We start from the raw sequence: 21840 nt of genomic DNA, 5'->3' as shown, positions 1-21840 counted from the left end.
TGTTGACATATAAAGCTCGACGATAGGCAGTTTTCACGCATGACACCGGATATCCTCTTTGCAAAAATCGATCTGCCATACATTTTGCTTGGATTTTAAAATCTGCTCGGTCTATACATAATCTCCGTAGTCTTAAAAACTGACCTACAGGAAGATTGGTCTTAAAATTAACCGGATGAAAGCTATCAAATCGTAGAAGATTGTTTCGTACATTCTGTTTATGATATAAACTTGTTCTTAAAGAGGAATCTTGTTTGAAAACTAGTGTATCCAAGTAAGTTATCTGTTGATGGTGAATCTGAGACATGTATCCAGCGAATTTAACCATGTATGAAAATCCAATAATGCTGACTCTGGGCCATTCCAAATTATAAAAATATCATCGATTATCTTTTCCAGCATGTTAAATATTGGCTCCATGCACAATCGTAAATATAAGTTGACTCAAATGTTGTGACAAATATGTTTGCTAAATCTGGTACCATGGCCGCACCAATAGCCGTTCCCCGAACTTGGAGGAAAAATTTTTCTTCAAACATGAAATAGTTTTTACTCAAGGAAACAACGGATATGGCTTGTTCTTGTGGAATCACGGTATATAGAGATTCAATGTCCATGGTCACCAATAAACAATCCAGCTGTATAGTCACAGTAGCCAAAACTTGTAGCATACTGGAACTATCCTTCACATAGGAGCGGGCCAATGGTACAAATGGTTATAAAATTTTATCCAAGAATATAGAGATTGGTTCTAATACCGACTCATTTGCCGATACTGTTAGCCTACCCGGCGGATCGTTCAAGGTTTTATGAATCTTTGGGACTATATAAAAAAGAGGTATTCTTGGACTTTTATTAATGAGGAAATCCCTCTCCGCATTAGGAAGATAACCCTGTTCATGACCTCTCTCAACTAGTCCTTTCACATCAATCATGTCATGTGTAGGATCCCGAGTGAGTTCTTGATAAAAAGCAGTATTGGATAGCTGGCGAAATGCTTCCTGTAAATACTGTTGTCTACTCATAATACCACTGCTCCTACCTTATCGACAGGTTTGATGACTATATCCCTTCCTGCTCTTTAAACTATTGAGGACCAAGGACTCTGACTGAGACATATTAAAAAACACGTGATTCTTTGTTTGTTCAATTTTTTGTATATCCCACAGTACTAATTCCTGAAAAGTATTAATCGCTGCATCACCTGGAGGTGGTGGACACCATTTTGATTTCAATTTCACAAGAGATGTTGTTGTTGGAATCTATGGATATCGGGAAAAATAAATTTTTCGTTGAAGTTGTCTTATAAATTTGAAAAAATCGCAACGAAACTGAAATGGATTATGTTTCTGAGTGAGGATATAATTTAACCCTTTGTTCAATACTTCTTCCTTGGTCTGAGTTAACATACAGCCTGAAATGTTAATAACTGCATTCGCAATTTTTTTAAAGAAAAATTTCAAAAAAAGAGTATATATATAAAAAAATGTATTTCAAAAGGGCCAATGATTAAAGGTGACCCCTGAGCGGTGAAAATACAAGCAAAAGTAAGCTTGGTATCCGCAGGGTGGTATGAAGATCCAAAATACTAATTACTAATTATGAATTATAAAAATATAAAATATAAGATATTGGAAAAGCTTTTTTGGGTATTGAATAGATAAAAGTTTAGATACTTTTTTTTACAATATTATTACTTTCGTTGATCAAAGGACAAGTTTGCATGTATTATTGGTGTTTCAATAAGATATTAGGAGCCATCATTGTAGGTCAGAGCTTCCTAAACCTGTCTTGGAGACCCCACAGCCAGTTGGGTTTTCAGGATATCACAATGAAGATGCATGAGATACATTTTCATATACTGAATCTCGATGGAATGTAAATTTATCTCATGCATATTCATTGTGGATATCCTGAAAACCCAACTGGCTGTGGGGTCCCCAGAACAGTTTAGTGAAGCCCTGTTGTAGGTAATAATTCTCTCTTGTTCTTGCTGTTAACTCTATTCTAGCATCCATCTGTTTGCCCAGAAGAGTACCACAATTGTGGCTATTGGTTCACCAAAGCAATTAAGTGGATGTTTGGCTTCTTGAAAATTTAGTTTCACTGTCTGGACCACACTAGAGGTTTTTATATCTTAACTCACAGGAAAGCAAGCAGTGTCTGCATGTGCATCATGCTCCATAACATCTATCTGTCATCATCTGCCCTGATCAGAGGAAGAGGGTGAGGTGTGAGATCTATAGAAAGCAAGAGGAGATGAAACCAATGGATGCTACCATGGCATCTCAGAGAGCTTGGATTATGAGTCATTACTTTAGCCGAGTCCTAGAAAATAGATATGAAGTAATGTTGATTGGATTTGGCATCAATAGCTAGTCTGGGTGTGTTTTTGTGTTGAGGTTTACAGTTTGTTGTAGTTACACCACTCTTGTCTTGTCTTGTGATGTCAGGGAACTGCTTCAGCAAGAGGGCAATCAAAGCATACTAAAGAGCTAGGTAGTTTAGCATTTCAAGTTAGCTTTATTATTTTATCTTTCACTATTATCTTTTCTATACTAACTTCATGAAATGAAGCTACCCTTTTCATTCACTCTTCAATATTCCAACACACACACACAAATATAAATATACATATTTATATATACATAAAAGAGGAACCCTTATTTGTTCATTTTATATTTTTTGTTAGTTTTTGTTTTCAATTAATTAAAAGATTATTTAAAAAAGGATGAAAAGCCAGTTAAGAACATAAGAACATGCCATACTGGGTCAGACCAAGGGTCCATCAAGCCCAGCATCCTGTTTCCAACAGTGGCCAATCCAGGCCATAAGAACCTGGCAAGTACCCAAAAACTAAGTCTATTCCATGTTACCATTGCTAATAGCAGTGGCTATTCTCTAAGTGAACTTAATAGCAGGTAATGGACTTCTCCTCCAAGAACTTATCCAATCCTTTTTTAAACACAGCTATACTAACTGCACTAACCACGTCCTCTGGCAACAAATTCCAGAGTTTAATTGTGCGTTGAGTAAAAAAGAACGTTCTCCGATTTGTTTTAAATGTGCCCCATGCTAACTTCATGGAGTGCCCCCTAGTCTTTCTACTATCCGAAAGAGTAAATAACCGATTTACATCTACAAACATACATCTTTGGACTCCACCTTGGTGTTATCCAGGCTAATTTGTTTCGGTCATCACTGGCAAAAACATCCATACTGTTTTCAATTATTTTCTTTATGCAAACCCTCTTGAGCTTCTCTGCAATTGTCTCAGTGGCATGCCTATATGTATCTACATATATATAAATCTTGTTTTTTGGCACCATGTCAAGCTATGGGTTCGATTCAAAGACAATATTTTTCTAATTTGGACAGAATTAGGTATATTATTGCAATTGTTCCGGGAATGGTTAAATACTAGAGATTATAAATACGCATGTCCATGTGCAAGTGCCAGGTCCCGCGCATCTAAAAATCTACCCCTAAAGTTGTAAATCTTGCCATAGAATCGGAGGCGTTTTTATAATATTGTCGCAAGTGAACTAAGATAGCTCCCATATATTTATCAGTCTCTAAGCATGAATGGCTTATATATTTAAATCTCATAACCATGATGAATGGTGGCTATTGTTATAGGGGTGGAGACTAACAATTTTATGCATTTTCCAGTTAGTCTCCCTAATGCTTGATGAAGTCGAAGTGAATGGTTCTATGCCAAACGCGATTTTACATTGTTTCTTTCTACATTAGGTAGTTTCTTGATGTGAATTTTGGAAGAACCACCTGGAATGGCCTAGATATTTTAATTTTTCTAACTATATTGATGGACTGTAAGTCAGCAAAAAAGGAAGGGAATGGATAAATCTATATAAGTGAACATCTAGGTAATTTTCAAGCTGTTTTTTTTATTTATTTCATATTTGGTGGTTTTTTTGATAAGAATTTCTCTATGAAGAATTTGGAGTCATGAATAGTTATGTGATGAATATTTGAAACTATAACAAATGTATTTATTTTGCAGAATTAGTGATGAAGCAACCTAAATCTAGCAACCTAAATCTTTTCCCCGAATTCAGGAGAAGCACATGCTCAAAGAACGTAATGGTATATGATAAGTGTCATCTACTTTCTGTTCCCCATGAAGAAGCTTGCTTGGGGTGTGTCTGGAGGCTGTAGAGCGTTCAATTTTTTAAAAATAAAATACATCTGGAGGGAAGACTGCGGAGCGGTTCTGAAACATTATGATGTAACTGAAATACATGCAAAGACTTATCATATTAAGGAGATTTTATAATACACTTTGAAATGAAACAATTACGAGGAAGCCTAAGAGGGCTTGAACAAAAAGAAATAATTGAAAACAGTATGGATGTTTTGGCCAGTGCTTATAGAAACAACAAATTAGCCTGGATAACAAAACCACACAAACTGAAATGCTCAAACGATATATGAACTGGCTTTTCACCTTTTTAAAATAATCTAATAATGAATAAATATGGGTTTTTTTCTCTATGCTTTTGTGTATACATAGTTGGGTACCTATTCTTCAATAGCTGCTATTGTTTTTTGTATACTCCTATTTAACAAGAGGAAGGGGAAGACGTTTCGCACAGCTGAATTAACTTTTTAGGTTTCTGTACCTTTCTATGTACGCTGGGACGTCTATACAGGCCCTAACAGAGTCAGATTGTCAAAACTTTCTGTACTTCTTTAGAAGACGGCAAATGAAGTAGTAAGAAAATAGGAAACCATACTTGGGAGAGTTCATTTTCACCAATTATTAACTTAATTTTATTAAAAGGATATGAATTTATAAAAAGTCAGCATAGAATTTAATATTTACTGCTGGGTATAGAATCTTATTCATTTACAACCACATTTTAACAATATGTATTCATTTTAGGATCAGCTGATAGAAGTGCACATAAATGAAATTTTAATTTTAACTGTTCGATTGTCAATAAAATCTACTGACTTTAAAGGAAAAAAGTATTCTTCATTTATAAATTTCTCTGCAATACATGAATGAGTGCGAATCATCTGCTCAAAAGTTTTACACAGTTCAAAGAAATCCTTAATAATCTCATCAATATATTATCCACCTAACAGCAACAACTATATTATATATATATATATATATATATATCTATCCATAAAGCAAATCAAAAAATACATATAATGATGTGCTGATCCCAAAAGTCAAAGCTTTTCTTAAGCCATGGATCACTCTAAAACTGATCACACACATTTCAATATGAAAGAAGTGTGTAAAGTTTGGTAAAAGATTGAACATATCAGAAATCAGTCCAAGGAGATGCCTCTTGTTTCCTGAATGGAATGTGTTTACCATTTGTAAGAAACCTCGCTTTCAGAATAAAGAGAACCAAACCTGTGGCTGTTTTATGGCAATCCTATCCATCCGATACAGCATAATATAGATTCATTTTTTGGAAAGTTTTTTTTTGCAGTCTTCTAATGTGCTTTAAAAATACAGAAATATTAAGCAACGTATTTTTATATACATCATTTATCAGTGCTTCTTTCAACATTTCTTAGAAGAAATTGTTTTTTCTTGTTTGGATGAAAAAGACTGGTTTGATCAAGAATGAAAAAAGTGTCAGTTGGCATATTGTGCATAGAAAGCCACTTTCACTCTCTCAATCTGATGGCACAGCTTGATGGCTGGGCCCAGCTTCAGCTCCATGCATTCCTGAACAGTTGGAAGTGTCAACAGCAGAAGTGCTTGGCCATCAATGTCCTGCAGAAAAACAGACACATGATTATGCACTCTCTACAGAGCAAGCAACTGCAATCTGAGATCTGCATGGCCTTGCTAGCTCCTTTATATTTACTAGGGCTTTGCAGATTTTACATTTTTTCATATTAAAATATTTAAACATTTTAAACATGATTGCTATTAAGGCTGTCTATTTAGTACAGCTACCTCTTCTGAGTACTGATGAGTTCCAATGGGTGTCCTTAATTACGCTTGTGATGCGCACATGCCCAGGTGTGTAGGAAGGGATTTTGAGGCATGTCCTCCATGCATTGATAGGCAAAAGCACGAGTCCTTTCAGTAGTTACTGGGCGCATCAAAATTAGTTAAGGCACACCCTGGAATGTGTTATTGCATCTACAAAATGTCCTGGGACAACCTTTCCTCTCAGGCCTACTGATTTTGCTTTTAAAATAAAAATCTTAATTTTCCTTGCCTGCATATTCAATGATTCAGTTCACATGTCAGTGGTACTAAAGCACCCAATCATCCCAACTTAATCAAGTATAGTACATGGCATCAAGCAACCTTGCCACTAGTTAATGCATCAGTATGTATTAAAGCAAGTAAGTGCAAGCTACTTCTTCGCACAAATCAGACATGTTTCATGAGCTATATTTATTATCTTAGCTGCTAGTTCTGTTGTCAGTTGTTTCAACTGTATATATATCTCAAGTGAATGTAGGAACTGAACTGTTTAAAGATGATATAAAAAAACAAAATGAACAGCAGTGAAACCGTCCCCCTTCTAAGTGTCATTTTACACAGCTCTTTGAGAAGTACTAAACACACTGAACAACAGTGAGTGCACAGATCTCACGTAACTGGGGAGGTGCAAGAAAAATAATATGCAGCAGAAAAGGGAGCATGAACTATTGCCTGTCATCCAGACCTGCTCTCTATGCAAGGAATTCCAGCTCTCTTACTGCCTTTCATCCAAATCCTTCTATGAATAGAACAGTTATTTTATTTAATTATTGTTTTACTTAAAACGTCTTGTAGTCCTCCCATTCAGTAAAAAAAACAAACATCGTGTGCAGATAACAGAACATCAACAATAAAAAACATAAAACCATAATATAAAACATACAAAGAAAGCTACAAAAACAATAAATAAATAAATATTAAATGTAAAACGTGATAGATAAATAGGCAGGGTATTAATAGATGGCTGCATCTGATTGTTGAAAGCTGTACCACTGGGCAATAATTCAAAAGTTCATAAGTACTTAACCATAAAACTTTTCATTTAGGCAAGTAATTATGTTTGAAATTCTTTAATCAGAGTAACTGCAATTCTCCTTTGTTATTTGGTCCTTTTCTGCTGTCATCTCTATGTTTCTATGAGTAGTCTTATGTCCCTGGAGCTCATGGGAATTACAGGGATGCAGCTTAAAGAAGTTCAAGAAAAACTACTTGGTAATATTTTTAATTGGCACAGGATGAGCTTTACTACTAATTATAATGTTTCACTCAGGAACACCCAGCTAGATTTTAGCTAAAACTTGGCCAGTCTAGGGGCTGGGGGGAATGAGGCAATTTTCCCTCTAGCCTATGAGCATGCGTGGCTGTGTACAGCTTTTCCTCCCAGGACAGGAAGACCTGTGGGACTGTGGTGGAGCTCATCCCACCACAGCCCAAAGTGAACAGGAGGCTGGCGGGGGCTGCAGTGGAGCTCATCCCACTGCAGCCTGAAGCAATGAAGAGACCGGCAGTACCATGGATTAGCTCATTCCAACATGGCCCGAAGTGAACAGGAGGATGGCGAAAGCTGTGTGGAGCTCATCCCACCATGGCCCGAAGAAACGAGGGGGCCGTGCATGTGTGGAGTGTCTTTGTGAGAGACTGCGTGCATTGTGTGTATGTCTATGTGAGAGCCTGTATGCATGTGTCAAAGCGTGTATGTGTGAGAGCCTGTGTTCATGTGTCAAAGCGTGTATGTGTGAGAGCCTGTGTTCATGTATGTATGTATGTGTGTCTGTCTGAGAGCCTGTGGTTGCTCTCTCACACACTCCCCTCTCTTATACACAGGCTCTCTCTTCCTCACAGAGGGAGTGTGTGAGAGAGCATGGGTATGTATATGAGAGAGGGACTATGAGAGAGAATGAATGTATCAGTGAGAGAGTTTTCTTAGCATTCAGACAGGTTAATCCACAACCAGTGGGTTATGTACTTCTACCAGCAGATGGAGACAGAGCAAAGCTGACATCATGGTATATATACTGCTTGCACTGACATCAGCCCACCAGTATTCTCCTCCAACAGATGGTAGATGTGCATCTTCCTACTGGGGATTGCTAAAAAAAAAAAAAAAAAAATTAAAAGGAGAAAAAAAAGAAGGAAATTAGTTTACCCTACTTTCCTGTGGTGATAACTTATAGTTCCTCTCTCAGTCGAGTTTTCCTGAGGTGATTTATGAAGATCCCTCCCTAAACAGAGTACCTTGGTCCGGTAGCTGGTTTTCCAGCATGGTCAGCTGTAGACAGAGAAATAGCTGAGAGGCTAGTGGGTGCAGGAAGCAGAGCGTGGTGGTGAAGGTCTTTGCCCTTTCCCCCCTGCAGCTGGAGACAGACTCTATACTCTGCTGGGACAGGCTGAGTTCAGGTAAAGAGTAAACGTGTGTGTGTGTGTGTATGTATATGTGTATATATATATATCTATATATAAATAAATAAAAGGAGTGAGGGTATACATTCCCCTTCTGGTCTCTGAGCCTTGGCGCACCGATCCAACATCCATTCCCGCCTCCAAGGGAGCTTGGGGGACTCACTCGTGGCAGCTTGGCGGGTTGAGCAGCCTTTTGGCTAGGCCCTGCTCTCAGACTTTGCTCAGATGTCGGGTGGTAGGCCGCGGCGGTGTTCATGCCCTTTTCTACACTTGAGTCTGCTGTGAAACCGTGCCTGATGTTGGTTCGCGCTTGTGCGCCCGGGTTGGGCGCCTACCTGGACCGTGTATTGGGTGCCTAAACTTTAGGTATCCGTAGTATGCGCTTATTGGACAGAGGGCAACCTGTCCAGGCTTGCTTGTGCGAAAGTGCAGTTGGGCGCACAATTGTCAAGATGCTTTTGGGAGCGTGCTGCTGTGGGTGTTTATCCATGGCGCAGGTAGCAAAGAAGCCTAAGCACATTACCCTTTGTGCTGCTTGCCATATTTGGGTATCTCGGCCTGGTGTCCCCTCTAACTTGTGTCAGCGCTACTTGGAAGCTCAGGGAGAGTTATCTCTGGCTGATTTTGCTCAGCCCGGTCCTTCCCAGCATGACGCGGGAATGAGACCAGAGGGGGACTTGAAAGAGGTTTCGCCTAGTTTGGGGGCTCCCTTAACTGGTTCGTCAGCAGGGGAAGGCAACTCAGTGGGTGCAGGACCAACGCCCCCTGATTTTGGTATTGATCCTTCTACCCTTTCTTGGGGGGACTTTTTTCAAGGACTGCATTCCTTTCTTTAGGCACAGTCGGCGGAGTTGGCCAAACCTAAGAGTTCAAGATTGCAGAATGTGGATCCCCGCATGCCTGGTGCCGCAGGTAAGTGTTGGAATACGTCTAGACCTGCTGCAGGTCACACTGATAGGGTCCCAGATAGCATCGATGATGAAGGTGATCCTGACTCCCTGGAGGATGGGGAAATTCCTCTGGGGTTGGAGCCATTTAGAACAATGTTGCTGTTCTTTCATAGAGATGAGTTGCCGGCTCTGATCTCCCAGACACTGAAGATGCTATGGGTGCCATGTGCTAATTCTATGTTTGGGCCAAAGAAGAATCCCCATTTTAGTTTGTTTTTGAAAAGCATTATGGATACTACTCAAGAACTGACTGATTTTGAACAGGGCGCCCTGGCTGCTAATTTTAAAGGGGGACGAGCCTTGGAAGCGCTGTGCCCCCTGGATCTCGCGACAAGAGAGCATTTGCTGGTGGATGTGCTGGTGTGTGCCACCACCAAGCGGATGACTAACCCTGAGAAAGGGGAGCAGCAATAAAAGATGCACAGGATAGGAGAATCAAGACTATCTTAAGCAGGCTTTTGAGGCAGTGGCAATGAATTTGCAGATAGCCTCTTGCTGCTCTCTTGTGGTTCACTCTTGCTTTCTTCTCTCTCAAGAAATTGATGAGTCTGGTTTGAATTCCAGGGTAGTGATGGAACTGGCAGCCGCCTTTTTGGTGGTTTTGGGCTGTGACCTGGTCCGCACTTCTGCCAAAGGGGTGGCTTCGGTGATAGCGGCCAAGCGTCAGCTATGGCTGAGGAATTGGTCAGCCGATACAATTTCAAAATCTAATCTTATGAAATTGTCTTTTAAAGGTTCACTCTTGTTTGGGAGTGAGTTGAAAAAAATGGCCAATAAGTAGGGTGAATCCCAGGTTCCTCGGTTACAAGAGAATAAAAGCAAGTGTCACGCTCATTTGGTGTGATAGGTCATGCTAGAGGTTTCAAACGTTTTCAACCCTTCAGAGGGCTTGACCTTTGGGTAGGTCTTAGTCCTTTGTCCCAGTCAGCCCAAATGGGGTGTGGGCTCGAGTGGCGGTGCCACCTGACCCCTTCAATAAGGGTGTGCAACCCACCCCCGAGAATAGAAGATAGGGAGTCGTCTGTCTCTTTTTATCAGAGATGGGTCGAGATCATATCAGATCAGTGGGTTCTGGAGGTGATAAGAGATGGCTATGCTCTGGAGTTTCTCAACGTTCCTCGGGGTGTTTTCATGGTGTCTCCTTGCAGCTCTCTGCAGAAGAAACAGGTAGTGGAGTGTACGTTGTCAAGGCTCCTCAGCCTGTGGGCCATGATCCCAGTGCCCATGTCACTAGAAAATACAGGCTGATATTCAATGTATTTCGTTGTACTCAAGGAGGGTTCCTTTCACCCCATCCTTGATCTCAAAGGAGTCAACTATCATTTGCGAGTGACTCATTTCCACATGGAAACCTTAGGCTTGGTGATAATGGCAGTACAGTCAGGGGAATTTCTTATGTCTCTGGATTTGTCAAGAGGTGTATCTGCATATTCCCATCTGGCTGGAACATCAATGGTTCTCTGCATTTCACAGTTTTGGAGTGACATTATCAGTTTAGTGTGCTACCCCATTGGTTTGGCCACCGCACCCAGAACCTTCGCCAAGGTCATGGTAGTGGTAGCGGCAGTGTTGAGAAAGGATGGCATTCTGATTCACCTGTACTTAGAGGACTGGCTAATTCGACCACCAGCATGAAAGTCTCCAGGCCTTGTGCAAGGTGATCTCCTTGCTACAGGAACTAGGATGTGTGGTGAACTTAGCAAACAGCAATCTGCAGCCATCTCAGACACTGGAATATCTTGGTGTTCTTTTTGACACAAAGCAAGGCAGGGTGTTCCTGCTGGAGATCCGCATTCAAAAACTGATGGTGTAGGTGCGACTAGTGACTGAAACAATACGCTCGACGATATGGTATTATCTACAGGTGCTCGGATTGATGGTAGCCACCCTAGAGGTGGTTCCCTGTGCAAGGGCGCAAAGGCATCCTCTTTAGCGCACACTGCTTGCATGTTGGAGTCCACAGTCTCAGGACTACTCAATATGGCTTCAGTTACTGGTGGAGATCAGCATCCAACTGAGGTGGTGGTTGCAAGTGGATCATCTAAGGAAGGGCGTTCCCCTACGAACACCGAACTGGCTAGTACTCTTGACTGATACAAGCCTCTAGGGTTGGGGGGACTCCCTGTCAGGAGTTGACAGCACAGGGGCACTAGATTTCAGAGGACTCTCTCTGGTGCATCAATTGGCTGGAAGCCTATGCCATTTGGTTGGCATGCTTGTGATTCGTCAACCGCTTGTAGGGTAGAGCAGTCCAAATGTTGTTGGACAATGCAAAGACGGTGGCTTACATCAATCGCCAGGGAGGAACCAAGAGCCAGCAAGTGTCGCAGGAAATACCCCAACTCATGGAATGGGCAAAAGTACATCTTTAGGAGATCTCAGCCTCACACACTGCAGGAAAAGACAATGTAAGAGCTGACTTTCTCAGCAAACAGAGTCTGGATCCAGAAGAATAGGAATTGTCAAACAAAGCATTTCAGCTCATAGTGGGCTGCTGGGGCCTCCTGTTTCTGGACTTGCTGGCAACATTACACAATGCTAAGGTTCCTTGCTTCTTCAGTTGCAGGAGGGATCTGAAGTCTTTAGGCATCAATGCCCTCATGCAGAAGTGGCCGGAAGGCAAGCTTCTATATGCCTTTTCCCCGTGGCCCATGTTGGGCAAAATGATTCGGAGGATCGAGAAACACACAGGGTTAGTGCTTCTGGTAGCACCAGATTGGGTTAGGAGGTAGTGGTATACAGATCTGCAGAGGCTCCTGGCGGGCTCCCCTCTCCGATTACCGGTCCACAGGGATCTTCTACAGCAGAGGCCTATTTTTCACGATGATCAGACTCAATTTTGTCTTATGAGAGGGCTCAATTGTTGAAGAGTGGATATTCTACTGCTGTGATCTCCACCTTGCTTCGAGCACGAAAGCTCTCCACTTCCTTAGCCTATGTTTGGGTTTGGCGAGTGTTTTGAGGCTTGGTATGATCCCGATCATTGGTATGATCCCGATCATTTTGGATTTTTGCAGGATGGGTTAAGGGCTTGGCCCTTAATTCTTTGAAGGTACAGGAGGCAGCTCTTGCCTGTGTCTGAGGTCAGGTGAATAGGGAACCCTTGTCTGCCCATCTGGATGTGGCCCTGTTCTTGAAAGGGGTGAAGCATCTTCATTCCCCCTTGGGGAGTCAATCTGGTTCTGGATTTTCTGGTGGGTCCCACCTTTCGACCACTGCGTAGCCTCTCCTTGAGGTCACTTACTTGAGGACAGTGTTCTATGCATAGAGTTTCCAAACTGAAGGCTCTGTCTTACCAGGAAAATTTTCTGCAAGTGACTCCGGGGGTGGTCCAGCTATGAACTGTTACGTCTCTTTTTGCCAAAGGTGGTATCAGATTTTCACTTGAATCAATCGATTCCTGTGCTGACACTGGACAGGGAGATATATGTGGATGAATATTGTCTGTTACAGACCTTGGATGTCAAGCGGCTTAAAATGAGGTATTGGAGGTTTTTAAACCTCCCAGGAAGATGGACTGGCTATTAATACTCCATGGTGGGGATAACCAGTTTGAGCTGGGGGCTATGATAGCTTGCTGGATTATTGAGATTTTCACGGCCGCATATGTGGATGTTCAGCAGCCATTGCTTAGTTAGGTTAGGGCTCATTCCACTAGGGCCCAGGCAGTGTCATAGGTGGAGATTAGATTGTTGTCCCGTTGAGATTTGATAAGCTGTGACATGGTCCTCCTTATACACTTTTTCCAGGCATTACAGCCTGGATGTGCAAGCCTGGGAGGACTCAACCTTTGCGCATACGGTGTTGATTGGACTGCGGGCAGCCTCCCGCCCTGTTCGGGAGTAGTTATGGTACATTCCACTGGTCATGGATTAACTTGTTGATGCTAAGAAATTTACCTGATAATTTTCTTTTCTTTAATGAAGACAGGTTAATCCACCTTTCTGTCCCTGGCTGCCGGATGGTGGTGCTATTGTCCTCCTAAGTGGCTGCGTTTCTGGGGATTACTGGTAAGTGTCAGATCCAGTCCCTAGATTAGTGATATTACACTGCTTGTTTGAGCTCTGTGTTTCCTGTTAACTGAGTGTTTCAATGGTTGTAACTCTTGTATTGTTTAGTTGTCCACAGTTGGCTTTTGCAGAGAATACTGGTAGGCTGATGTCAGTGCAGGGGTATATATATACTGTGACATCAGCTTTGTCCGTCTCCATCTGCTGGTGCAGGTCGTGGATTACCCTGCCTTCATTAAAGAAATGGAAATTATCAGATAAGTAGTAATTTCTCCTTGTGCGGCCCTACCTCCCCCAATCCATGGCAATCTCAGGGTGACCGGAAATCCAAAGATCCCAGATATGGCAAGCAGATTTTTAAATCTTTATTAATTTTAATTAGGTGTAATTTGATGTTTCTGTTTGAAAATATTTTTTTTTGAGGGGAAATATTAGAACATGTTTAAATTACTAGATGTTTTATTCATCAGATGTTTTGAAATATGTAATTGGTATTTGAGAAATATTAGAACGAATTTATGCAAGTTCTTTAAATTATTGGATGTTCATCAGCTGTTTTGACATATTTATTCTTTTTATTAGTATGGTTTTAATATTATGAATGTTGTTTTGTATCTCTTGATTTTATTGCTTGATATTTTGTGTGGAATGATGTTTCTGTTTTTCTATTATTGCACTGCATAATACAGTCAGGCTTATGGTTTCCAGTACAGTTTTTGTCGGCACGTTTCTATTTATACTTTATGGTCTTTCTATTCTGTATTTAGTTAGGGTCTGTATTGTAGATGTCCAGTTCTTGTGTAATTTTAATTCTTGCTATGAAAATGATTCTTGCTCTTTATTAATTTAATTTGCATGCAGAAAATGGTTTTGAATGTTCTTGCAGAAAATATTTTTTCATTAACATAATTTGTTTTAACTGCTGTTAGTAGATTAGGCAATTATTTTAAGGGACTTAGCCAATGTTCCCTTTAAGGATTGGGTTGCTGTGAGTATAAAATTGATAAGCTTTTTTGCATCAAAGAAAGTAGTGTTCACAGGATAATGTAACCAAACATTTTTCCTCATGAGCAAACATTTTTAAACACAGCATCCCAATCCTTAGAGGGAACATTAGAAGGAGGAGATATTTAAAGGTCAGACTTGTCTGGTTAAGTTTGGGACTTAGCTGGAAAAATCCGTTTGAATATGGACCTCTAAATAGTTAACTTCCTTATGCAGCTCAATTGAAAGCAAACTCCATAATATTGTGCCTGTATAACTGAAAGCTGGCTTCTTCGTAGAGCTGAGGTATCCCATTGTTAATGAGGGAACAACAAACAGCTCTTGCTGAAAGGAGCTTAATGCTCTAGAAGGCACATACATTTCATGCAGTCAATCAAGTACTTTGGAACCATAGAATGTAAACTTCTATGAATTAAAAAGAAAACAATAAAATATAGTCTGGCCTCAAAAAGAGGCAGATGAAACTCATGCAAAACCAGGGTATTATGATCACTTTACACTTTTCCTGTTAGCAATATTGCAGTCATATTTTGCAACAGCTGTAATTGCTTGAGGCTAACTTTCAGCAAACCCAGGTATAATGAATTACAGTAATCTTATCTAGCTGTTAGCAATACATGATTAGTAGCAGCACGATCTTTCAAATCAAAGAAAGGCCAAAGCAGTCAAAAAAGCAAACAGAATGTTAGGAATGGTGAATAAAACGGAAAATGTCATAATGCCTCTATTGCTCAATTGTGAGACCGCACCTTGAATTCTGTGTACAATTCTGGTCGCCACATCTCAAAAAAGATATAGTTGCACTGGAGACGGTACAGAGAAGGGCAACCAAAAGGATAAAGGGGATGGAACAGCTCCCCTATGAGGAAAGACTAAAGAGGTTAGGACTTTTCAGCTTGGAGAAGAGACGGCTGAGGGGGGATATGACAGAGGTCTAGAAAATCATGAGAGGTCTAGAACGGGTAAATGTGAATTGGTTATTTACTGTTTCAGATAATACAAGGACTATGGGGCACTCCATGAAGTTAGCAAGTAGCTCATTTAAACCAAATTGGAAAAAATTATTTTTCACTCAATGCATAATTAAGCTCTGGAACTCATGGCCAGAGGATATTATTATGGTAGTTTAAAAAAGGTTTGGATAAGTTCCTAGAGGAGAAATCCATAAACTGCTATTAATCAATAAGGATCTATTTAATGTTTAGGCACTTGCCAGGGATTTGTAACTTGGATTAGCCACTGTTGGACACAGGATCCTGGGCTTGATGGACCCTTGATGTGACCCAGTATGGCATGACTTATGTTCTTAGATACAATATTGGTAACATGAAGTAAGGTACCTGTTCTTTAAATATTTTTGCAAGAGGCGCACAATCTGTTGACTTAATGAATCGGACAACATCAAGCACAGTCCATTCCAATGGGTTACTGCTCAGGACCAGACTCTCTTCTTTCTCTTGTTTAATTTCCTACAATAGCAGCAAAAAAATATATTAATAAAATCTTTCCTATTGGACCAAAATATGTCAAACAATACAGCAATTAACTAGTGTCCAATTCTGATTTACACAGGCATTGGGCTAATATTATTCTGATGTTATGCTGAAAATGGCAATCAAGATCATGTTACCTTTTCATCTGTAAGAATCTGGAGAAAATCTTCCATGCTCTATAATCAAATCCATAAGCAAGTAAAACACTACAACTGAAAAAACTGATTGCATGTTGAAGGAACTTTGCACGATGCTTCTGCACTTCTGGATACCAAAACACAAAAGGCGGTTTAGCTTAGAAGTTAGTGGTACAAGTGTGCACTCACATGCTTGACTGGACACTTCGTCCCTTCATTGTATGAACAACTTCCTGCTTTCCGGCCTCTTCTTGTTCTCACAGTGGGGAGAGGTCTGTCGGATTCTGTGCTGCTTCGTAGGGTCATTGCTCTCCTAGGTCTCGCTGAGGATATCTCAGCCGAAGAGGTGTCAGTGTGCTCATCGCGGAGCTCAGAGCTGGTTTCTTCACTCCCAGTTTCATCTTCCACTGCATCAGGGTCCTCGTCTTCACTTTCCTGCAGTCAAATGGAACAAGCTACAATGGGAATCAAGTAGCACACACTATGTTACTCTGAAAGGAAGATATACTGTACATCTAGTGAAGCCTCCTTCACTTTCAGTTGTTAATGATTTTTTTCTCAAATTTTTAATGATTTTTTACTCAAATTCCTAGGAAAATTATTTTGCAGACCAAGGGGGTCATTCATCCAATCGCATTAGGGCTTTATTACGGGCGTTAGGGCCCTAACGCCCATGCTGACCTCCATAATGCATGCGATAAGGCATCACAAGATCCATATGCAAATTTTTAAAATTAAGTCAAATGGGAGGAGTTTGGACAGAGGTTATGAAAATGAAGGGTGCTTAATGTTGCCTGCGATACTGTAATGCACGCTGTCATGGGATTTAACGCCAGAAATAAGTACATCTTTTTTTCCTGGCATTATGCCTGAAACGGGATTTGCAATAAATATCGCAAATCCCATTTCGGGAAGGGAGAGAGAGACAGCGCTTCTGGGAAGGCAGACATATTAGGCAACTTTGTATACCACTGTAAGAGGGGCCATTCTGAACTCGCGGTAATGTTTTGGTGGCAGTTTTACATACACAGTCAGAGGTATGAACAGCACATTAGACATCAGTGAAGATTTTATGTGATTTGGAGTGATGAAAGGTATAAAAAGATGAGATTTGTACAATGTACTCTCGACCTAGCTTCTATCAAGTTAGGTCGAGTGTACAATACAAATTTCTGAACAACTCTCCTCCTTCCCCTAACGCCTCCCTCCTCCCACGATTTCTTCCCCCCCTGGTCTTCGCGACACTTCTGTAAATAGTATTACTCTTGTTAAATCACATTTATAGGCCTTGTATGTTTTTCATAAGTTGTGAAACGTTCCTATTTTACCTAATCTGTATTATCTAATGTTCTTTGTTACAATGTAAAGCACTTGTTACTGATTTCTGTTTGAATGTGAACCGATGAGATGTTCCCACCGTTCATCGGTATATAAAAACTGCTAAATAAATAAATAAAATCTTCACTGATGTCTACTGTGCTGTTTGTACCTCTGACTGTGTATGTAAAGCTGCCCCTCAAAACCTAAGCCACTACCAAAACCTCACCCCAAGTTTCTAGTTGCCCCTCTTACAGTAGTATAAATAGTTTACTTATATGAAAGCATCTATTGCTTTCGCCAGCATCCCAAAATGTGATAAAAGCCTGTCTGGGTGCAATGCAGTAAAACAGCTATGCAATGCAGTATCAGGAAAATTACCCTAACCATGCTTTTTTTTTTTTTTTTTTTATTGCGGGCACTATTTTTTGCAATTTTTTTAGCAAACTTTCAGCCCGATCCAGTAAAGTCCGTGGGAGAGCGGACTAACGCCCGCTCTCCCGGCGCGCGCACCGGCCCCTCGCCGGTGCGCGCGATCCAGTATTTAAATTAGGCGACGCGGTGCAAACGAGGAAAAGGAGGCGCTAGGGACACTAGCGCGTCCCTAGCGCCTCCTTTTGGCCTGGAGCGGCGGCTGTCAGCGGGTTTGACAGCCGACGCTCAATTTTGCCGGCGTCGGTTCTCGAGCCCGCTGACAGCCACGGGCTCGGAAACCGGACGCCGGCAAAATTGAGCGTCCGGTTTTCGGCCCGACAGCCGCGGGCCGAATTCAAAATTTTTTTTTTTTTTTTTTTTTTACTTTTTTATACTTTTGGGGACCTCCGACTTAATATCGCTATGATATTAAGTCGGAGGGTGCACAGAAAAGCAGTTTTTACTGCTTTTCTGTGCACTTCCCTGGCGCCGGAAGAAATTAGCGCCGACCTTTGGGCGGCGCTAATTTCTTAGAGTAAAATGTGCGGCTTGGCTGCACATTTTACTTACTGGATCGCTCGGGAATACCTAATAGGGCCATCAACATGCATTTGCATGTTGAGGGAGCTATTAGGTGCCGCGGGTGGGCCGCGTGTTTTCCTCCCCTTACTGAATAAGGGGTAAGGGAAAACACGCGTCCAGAGCAGGGTGACAGTGCGCTCCGACAGAGCACACTTTACTGGATCGACCTGTTTTTTAGCAAATCTAGGCTCAAGATTCCTATACTCTGATTTTATTCTATTAGGGCTGTCAGTTTATTTTAAAGCATTTTTCTCATGTTATCCTGTTAGGGTAATTTCCATGAAATGAATAGGAAAAAAGGGGAGACTACTGGAATGTTTACCAGGTTTTTTTTTTTAAGTTCATTTTTATCTTTAACATTTGTTGCATGCTAGGCTGAGCTGAAGCATTAGATTTCTTTATAATCTGTTGCAAGGAGCCTAACATGTGCAATAGAGTCTGCCTGAATTACCACTGTCTACCATTAGGCACTGGAGGCTATGATTTTGGAAGCAACATTTCTTTTGAAGCGAGCTCAGTGGCTTAGTGATCATGCTGTGCACTGCCATGTAGAGGAGAGCTAGGTTCAATTCCCAGGTCTGGTCTTCCTTTCTCTGGGCCAGCCAGAGCGGAGGATGCTGTGGAGAGTGGGGAAAGAGTCCTAGTTATCAAGCAATGGTGCCACCTACTGGCTGGACTTAGTCTGCAATTGTCTGGATCCCGAAGGCGCCCCTGGTGCATGGTCCCTGGCTAAGAACTGTTGGTGCAGTGACTGTTTGTTTATGTCTAGTAGTGCTATAGAAATAAGTAGTAACAGTATAGTGACTAGGCCAAGTGAGTTGGGAAGGGATATAAAATAGGAGAAAGATTTCCAGGTAGATGTGCCCAGAGGCCAGAAGAACTGTCCACTAATAAAAATGAAAAGATTCTGTCTTTTAAAAATATTTTCAATGTGCTACTGTGATAGTGGGACCTTTTGTTTTGCTTCTGATTACACTACTGCAGAACAACGTTCAAATTGTTAAAAAAGTACCGATTCTTAAATCATATGTTGATTCCAAAATAAATCTCCTGAAGGAAAATCAGTCTTCATTTACACTAGTACTCAACAAAAACATGAGATGGTCATCTTTTAAGAGACAAACAAAAATCAACCCACAATGCAATGGGCAAACTGTGAACAAACTTGCAAATGGGAGCTGGCAAGTACAAAAAAAAAAAAAAAAAAAAAAAAGGATTCCGGTCAAATGCCCCCTGCATAATGAGGAAGAGCTTTTAAAAGTTAGCAAATTTGCTTACCTGTAGACAGCAGGACAACTCAGTCACACAAGTGAGCAATGTCACTACAGTGTGCACTGTCAGAGATCAGAAAGACCCAGCTCATGCAAATGTTCCTGTACTTCAGCTGTGGTGCGAGTATCCTCAGTCATTTCACAAACTAAGGCCTAGCTTCATCATTTTGCTATAAATTTCCATTGAATAGCACCCGTGATAAAAAAGGGGCATGGCTAGGGGGAGTTACTGCAATGCACAGTATTTTAGCGTTTTGCATTACCGCAATGCGTGTTAAATTTATAGCAGCCATGATATTTTGGCTTCACAGCTTGCAAAGTGCCCAGACAGGTATTTGAGAGAGAGAGACTCTTTATAAGGCTCTCATATTAGTCAACTATTCAGACCACTTTATGAGTGTAAACTAGTAACTCAAGGTGAGGTTTGGGTGGTGGTCTAGGGTTTGAGGGCAGTTTTACATGCACAGTCAACGGTACAAACAGCACAGTACACATCAGTGAACATCTGATGTGATATGGAATGAGGAAAGGGACACAAAGATGAGATTTGTATAATGTACTCTTGTGTTAGTTGATGCACTCTCTACCTAGTTGCTATAAGGCCCTAATGCGATATGATGAATGACCCTATAAGCTTGAACTTGTGTGACTGATTTGTCCCGCTGCCTGCAGAAAACATCTATTACAGGTATGCAACTTTGACAAGCAAGAGTAAATTCAACCACATGAGTGGAGATTCCCAAACTGAGGGCTGCATTAGAATATTGTCTTTGTTGGTTATGAAAGAATTGTAACCCAACAGAAGAGAAGATGGAGGGAGAGTTGAAGCTTCTAGTTAAATAATTTTTTAAGAATGGCCTGGCCAAAACTAGAATCCCTGCGAGGGTTCTCTTTGAGACAGTAATGCTCGACAAAAGTATGGATAGGTGGCTGTTTTGCAGATCTTTTGAATTGAAGGAGAGCCAAGGTGTGCTACTGAAGTTGAAGTTGCGTGTATTTGATGAGCTTTCACTATAATCAGAAAAGTGAATTCTAGAAGTAGCAAAGCTGTAGGAAATAGGTAGGTAGAGAGGGTTTGCTTTTTAACTGGTAGTCCTTGCTTAATTGGGTCGTTAAGGAGATTTTCTGTAAGGTCTGGACATTTCTAAGTAAAATCTATGCTGACGACGTCCAGATTCTCCTCCCCGTCAAAGAAAGCATAACTAACACCATCTCTCTCTGGACCTCGCTCTCCTTACAAATATCAAATCTCCTCACACAGATATCACTCACCCTCAACCACAAAAAAAACGAAATCCTCCTCTTATCAAACAAAAACACCTCCAACTCTAGCAACGACTGCTCCCCCAACCAGCCACCCTTCACTCTCTCCAATGAGATCAGAGACCTAGGCTTCCACCTTGACTCATCCCTCAACTTGAAGAAACACATCAACCACACAATCAAAGAAGGTTTCTACAAACTAAAAATCCTCAAGAAGCTCAAACCACTTCTTTTCCACCACGACTACCGCACAGTTCTCCAATCCCTCATACTTTCGAAGCTTGACTACTGCAACTCCCTCCTCCTCGGTCTACCCACCTCGACCATTAAACCACTTCAGCTACTCCAAAACGCCGCAGCCAGATCCCTCACAAACTCCAACCGATCCTCCCACATCACCCCTACTCTAAAAGCCTTACACTGGCTCCCCATCTCACACAGATCTCAATACAAAAACCTCACTGTATTACACAAAACCATCAACAATCATAAAACCAAATGGTCTAAAAACCCTCCCCAACTTCATCAAAGCCAGAAATGCCTACGCTCCCAAAACACAGGCCTCCTGGTCATTCCACACACAAAACTTGCCCACCTGTCTTCCACTAGACAACGCTCCTTCTCAGTAGCCGGTCCTACCCTCTGGAACCAGCTACCCTCCCCACCTCAGACTGGAACCCTCTCTCCAAACATTCAAAAAACATCTCAAAACATGGCTGTTCCAGAAAGCCTACCAACTAGCGACCTAACTCCTCCTCCCCTCCCACCCTCTCCTCTGTCCTCCCTTACCCCACAAGAAAGCCTCACCGTATATAATAAGACATAAAAAAACAAACCAAAAACCTCCATGTATAAAGTTCTCCTCAATTGTTACTATATACAATTAATGTCCCTGCGTTCCACTATGTTTCACTGTTAAATTGTTAACCTGTGTTTCACTGTTAAACTGTTCCTACGCATGTTTTAATGTTACAATGTAAAAATGGTACGACTTCCGTCATGCTATTATCCT

At 41.2% G+C, this 21840-nt stretch overlaps 1 protein-coding gene across 7 annotated transcripts in view; it reads right to left on the bottom strand.

Moving 5' to 3' along the window:
• Nucleotides 1–4962: 4962 nt before the first annotated feature.
• The window catches only part of SFMBT2 (Scm like with four mbt domains 2), a 563685-nt gene continuing 546807 nt past the window's right edge, over nucleotides 4963–21840 (bottom strand). For all 7 annotated transcript variants that reach the window (XM_029615682.1, XM_029615688.1, XM_029615685.1 and 4 more), the window contains 3 exons: nucleotides 16171–16416; nucleotides 15692–15820; nucleotides 4963–5761 (listed from right to left, as the gene is read on the bottom strand). In XM_029615682.1, coding sequence (XP_029471542.1) covers nucleotides 5621–5761; nucleotides 15692–15820; nucleotides 16171–16416 — 516 coding nt within the window. In that variant the 3' untranslated portion in view covers nucleotides 4963–5620. The remainder of the gene's footprint in view (nucleotides 5762–15691; nucleotides 15821–16170; nucleotides 16417–21840) is intronic.

This window comes from Rhinatrema bivittatum, chromosome 9, assembly GCF_901001135.1.
Source record: "Rhinatrema bivittatum chromosome 9, aRhiBiv1.1, whole genome shotgun sequence".
Classification (NCBI taxonomy): domain Eukaryota; kingdom Metazoa; phylum Chordata; class Amphibia; order Gymnophiona; family Rhinatrematidae; genus Rhinatrema; species Rhinatrema bivittatum.
The sequence above is the reverse complement of the archived record's forward strand: the minus strand, read 5'-3'. Positions and strand labels throughout refer to the sequence as shown.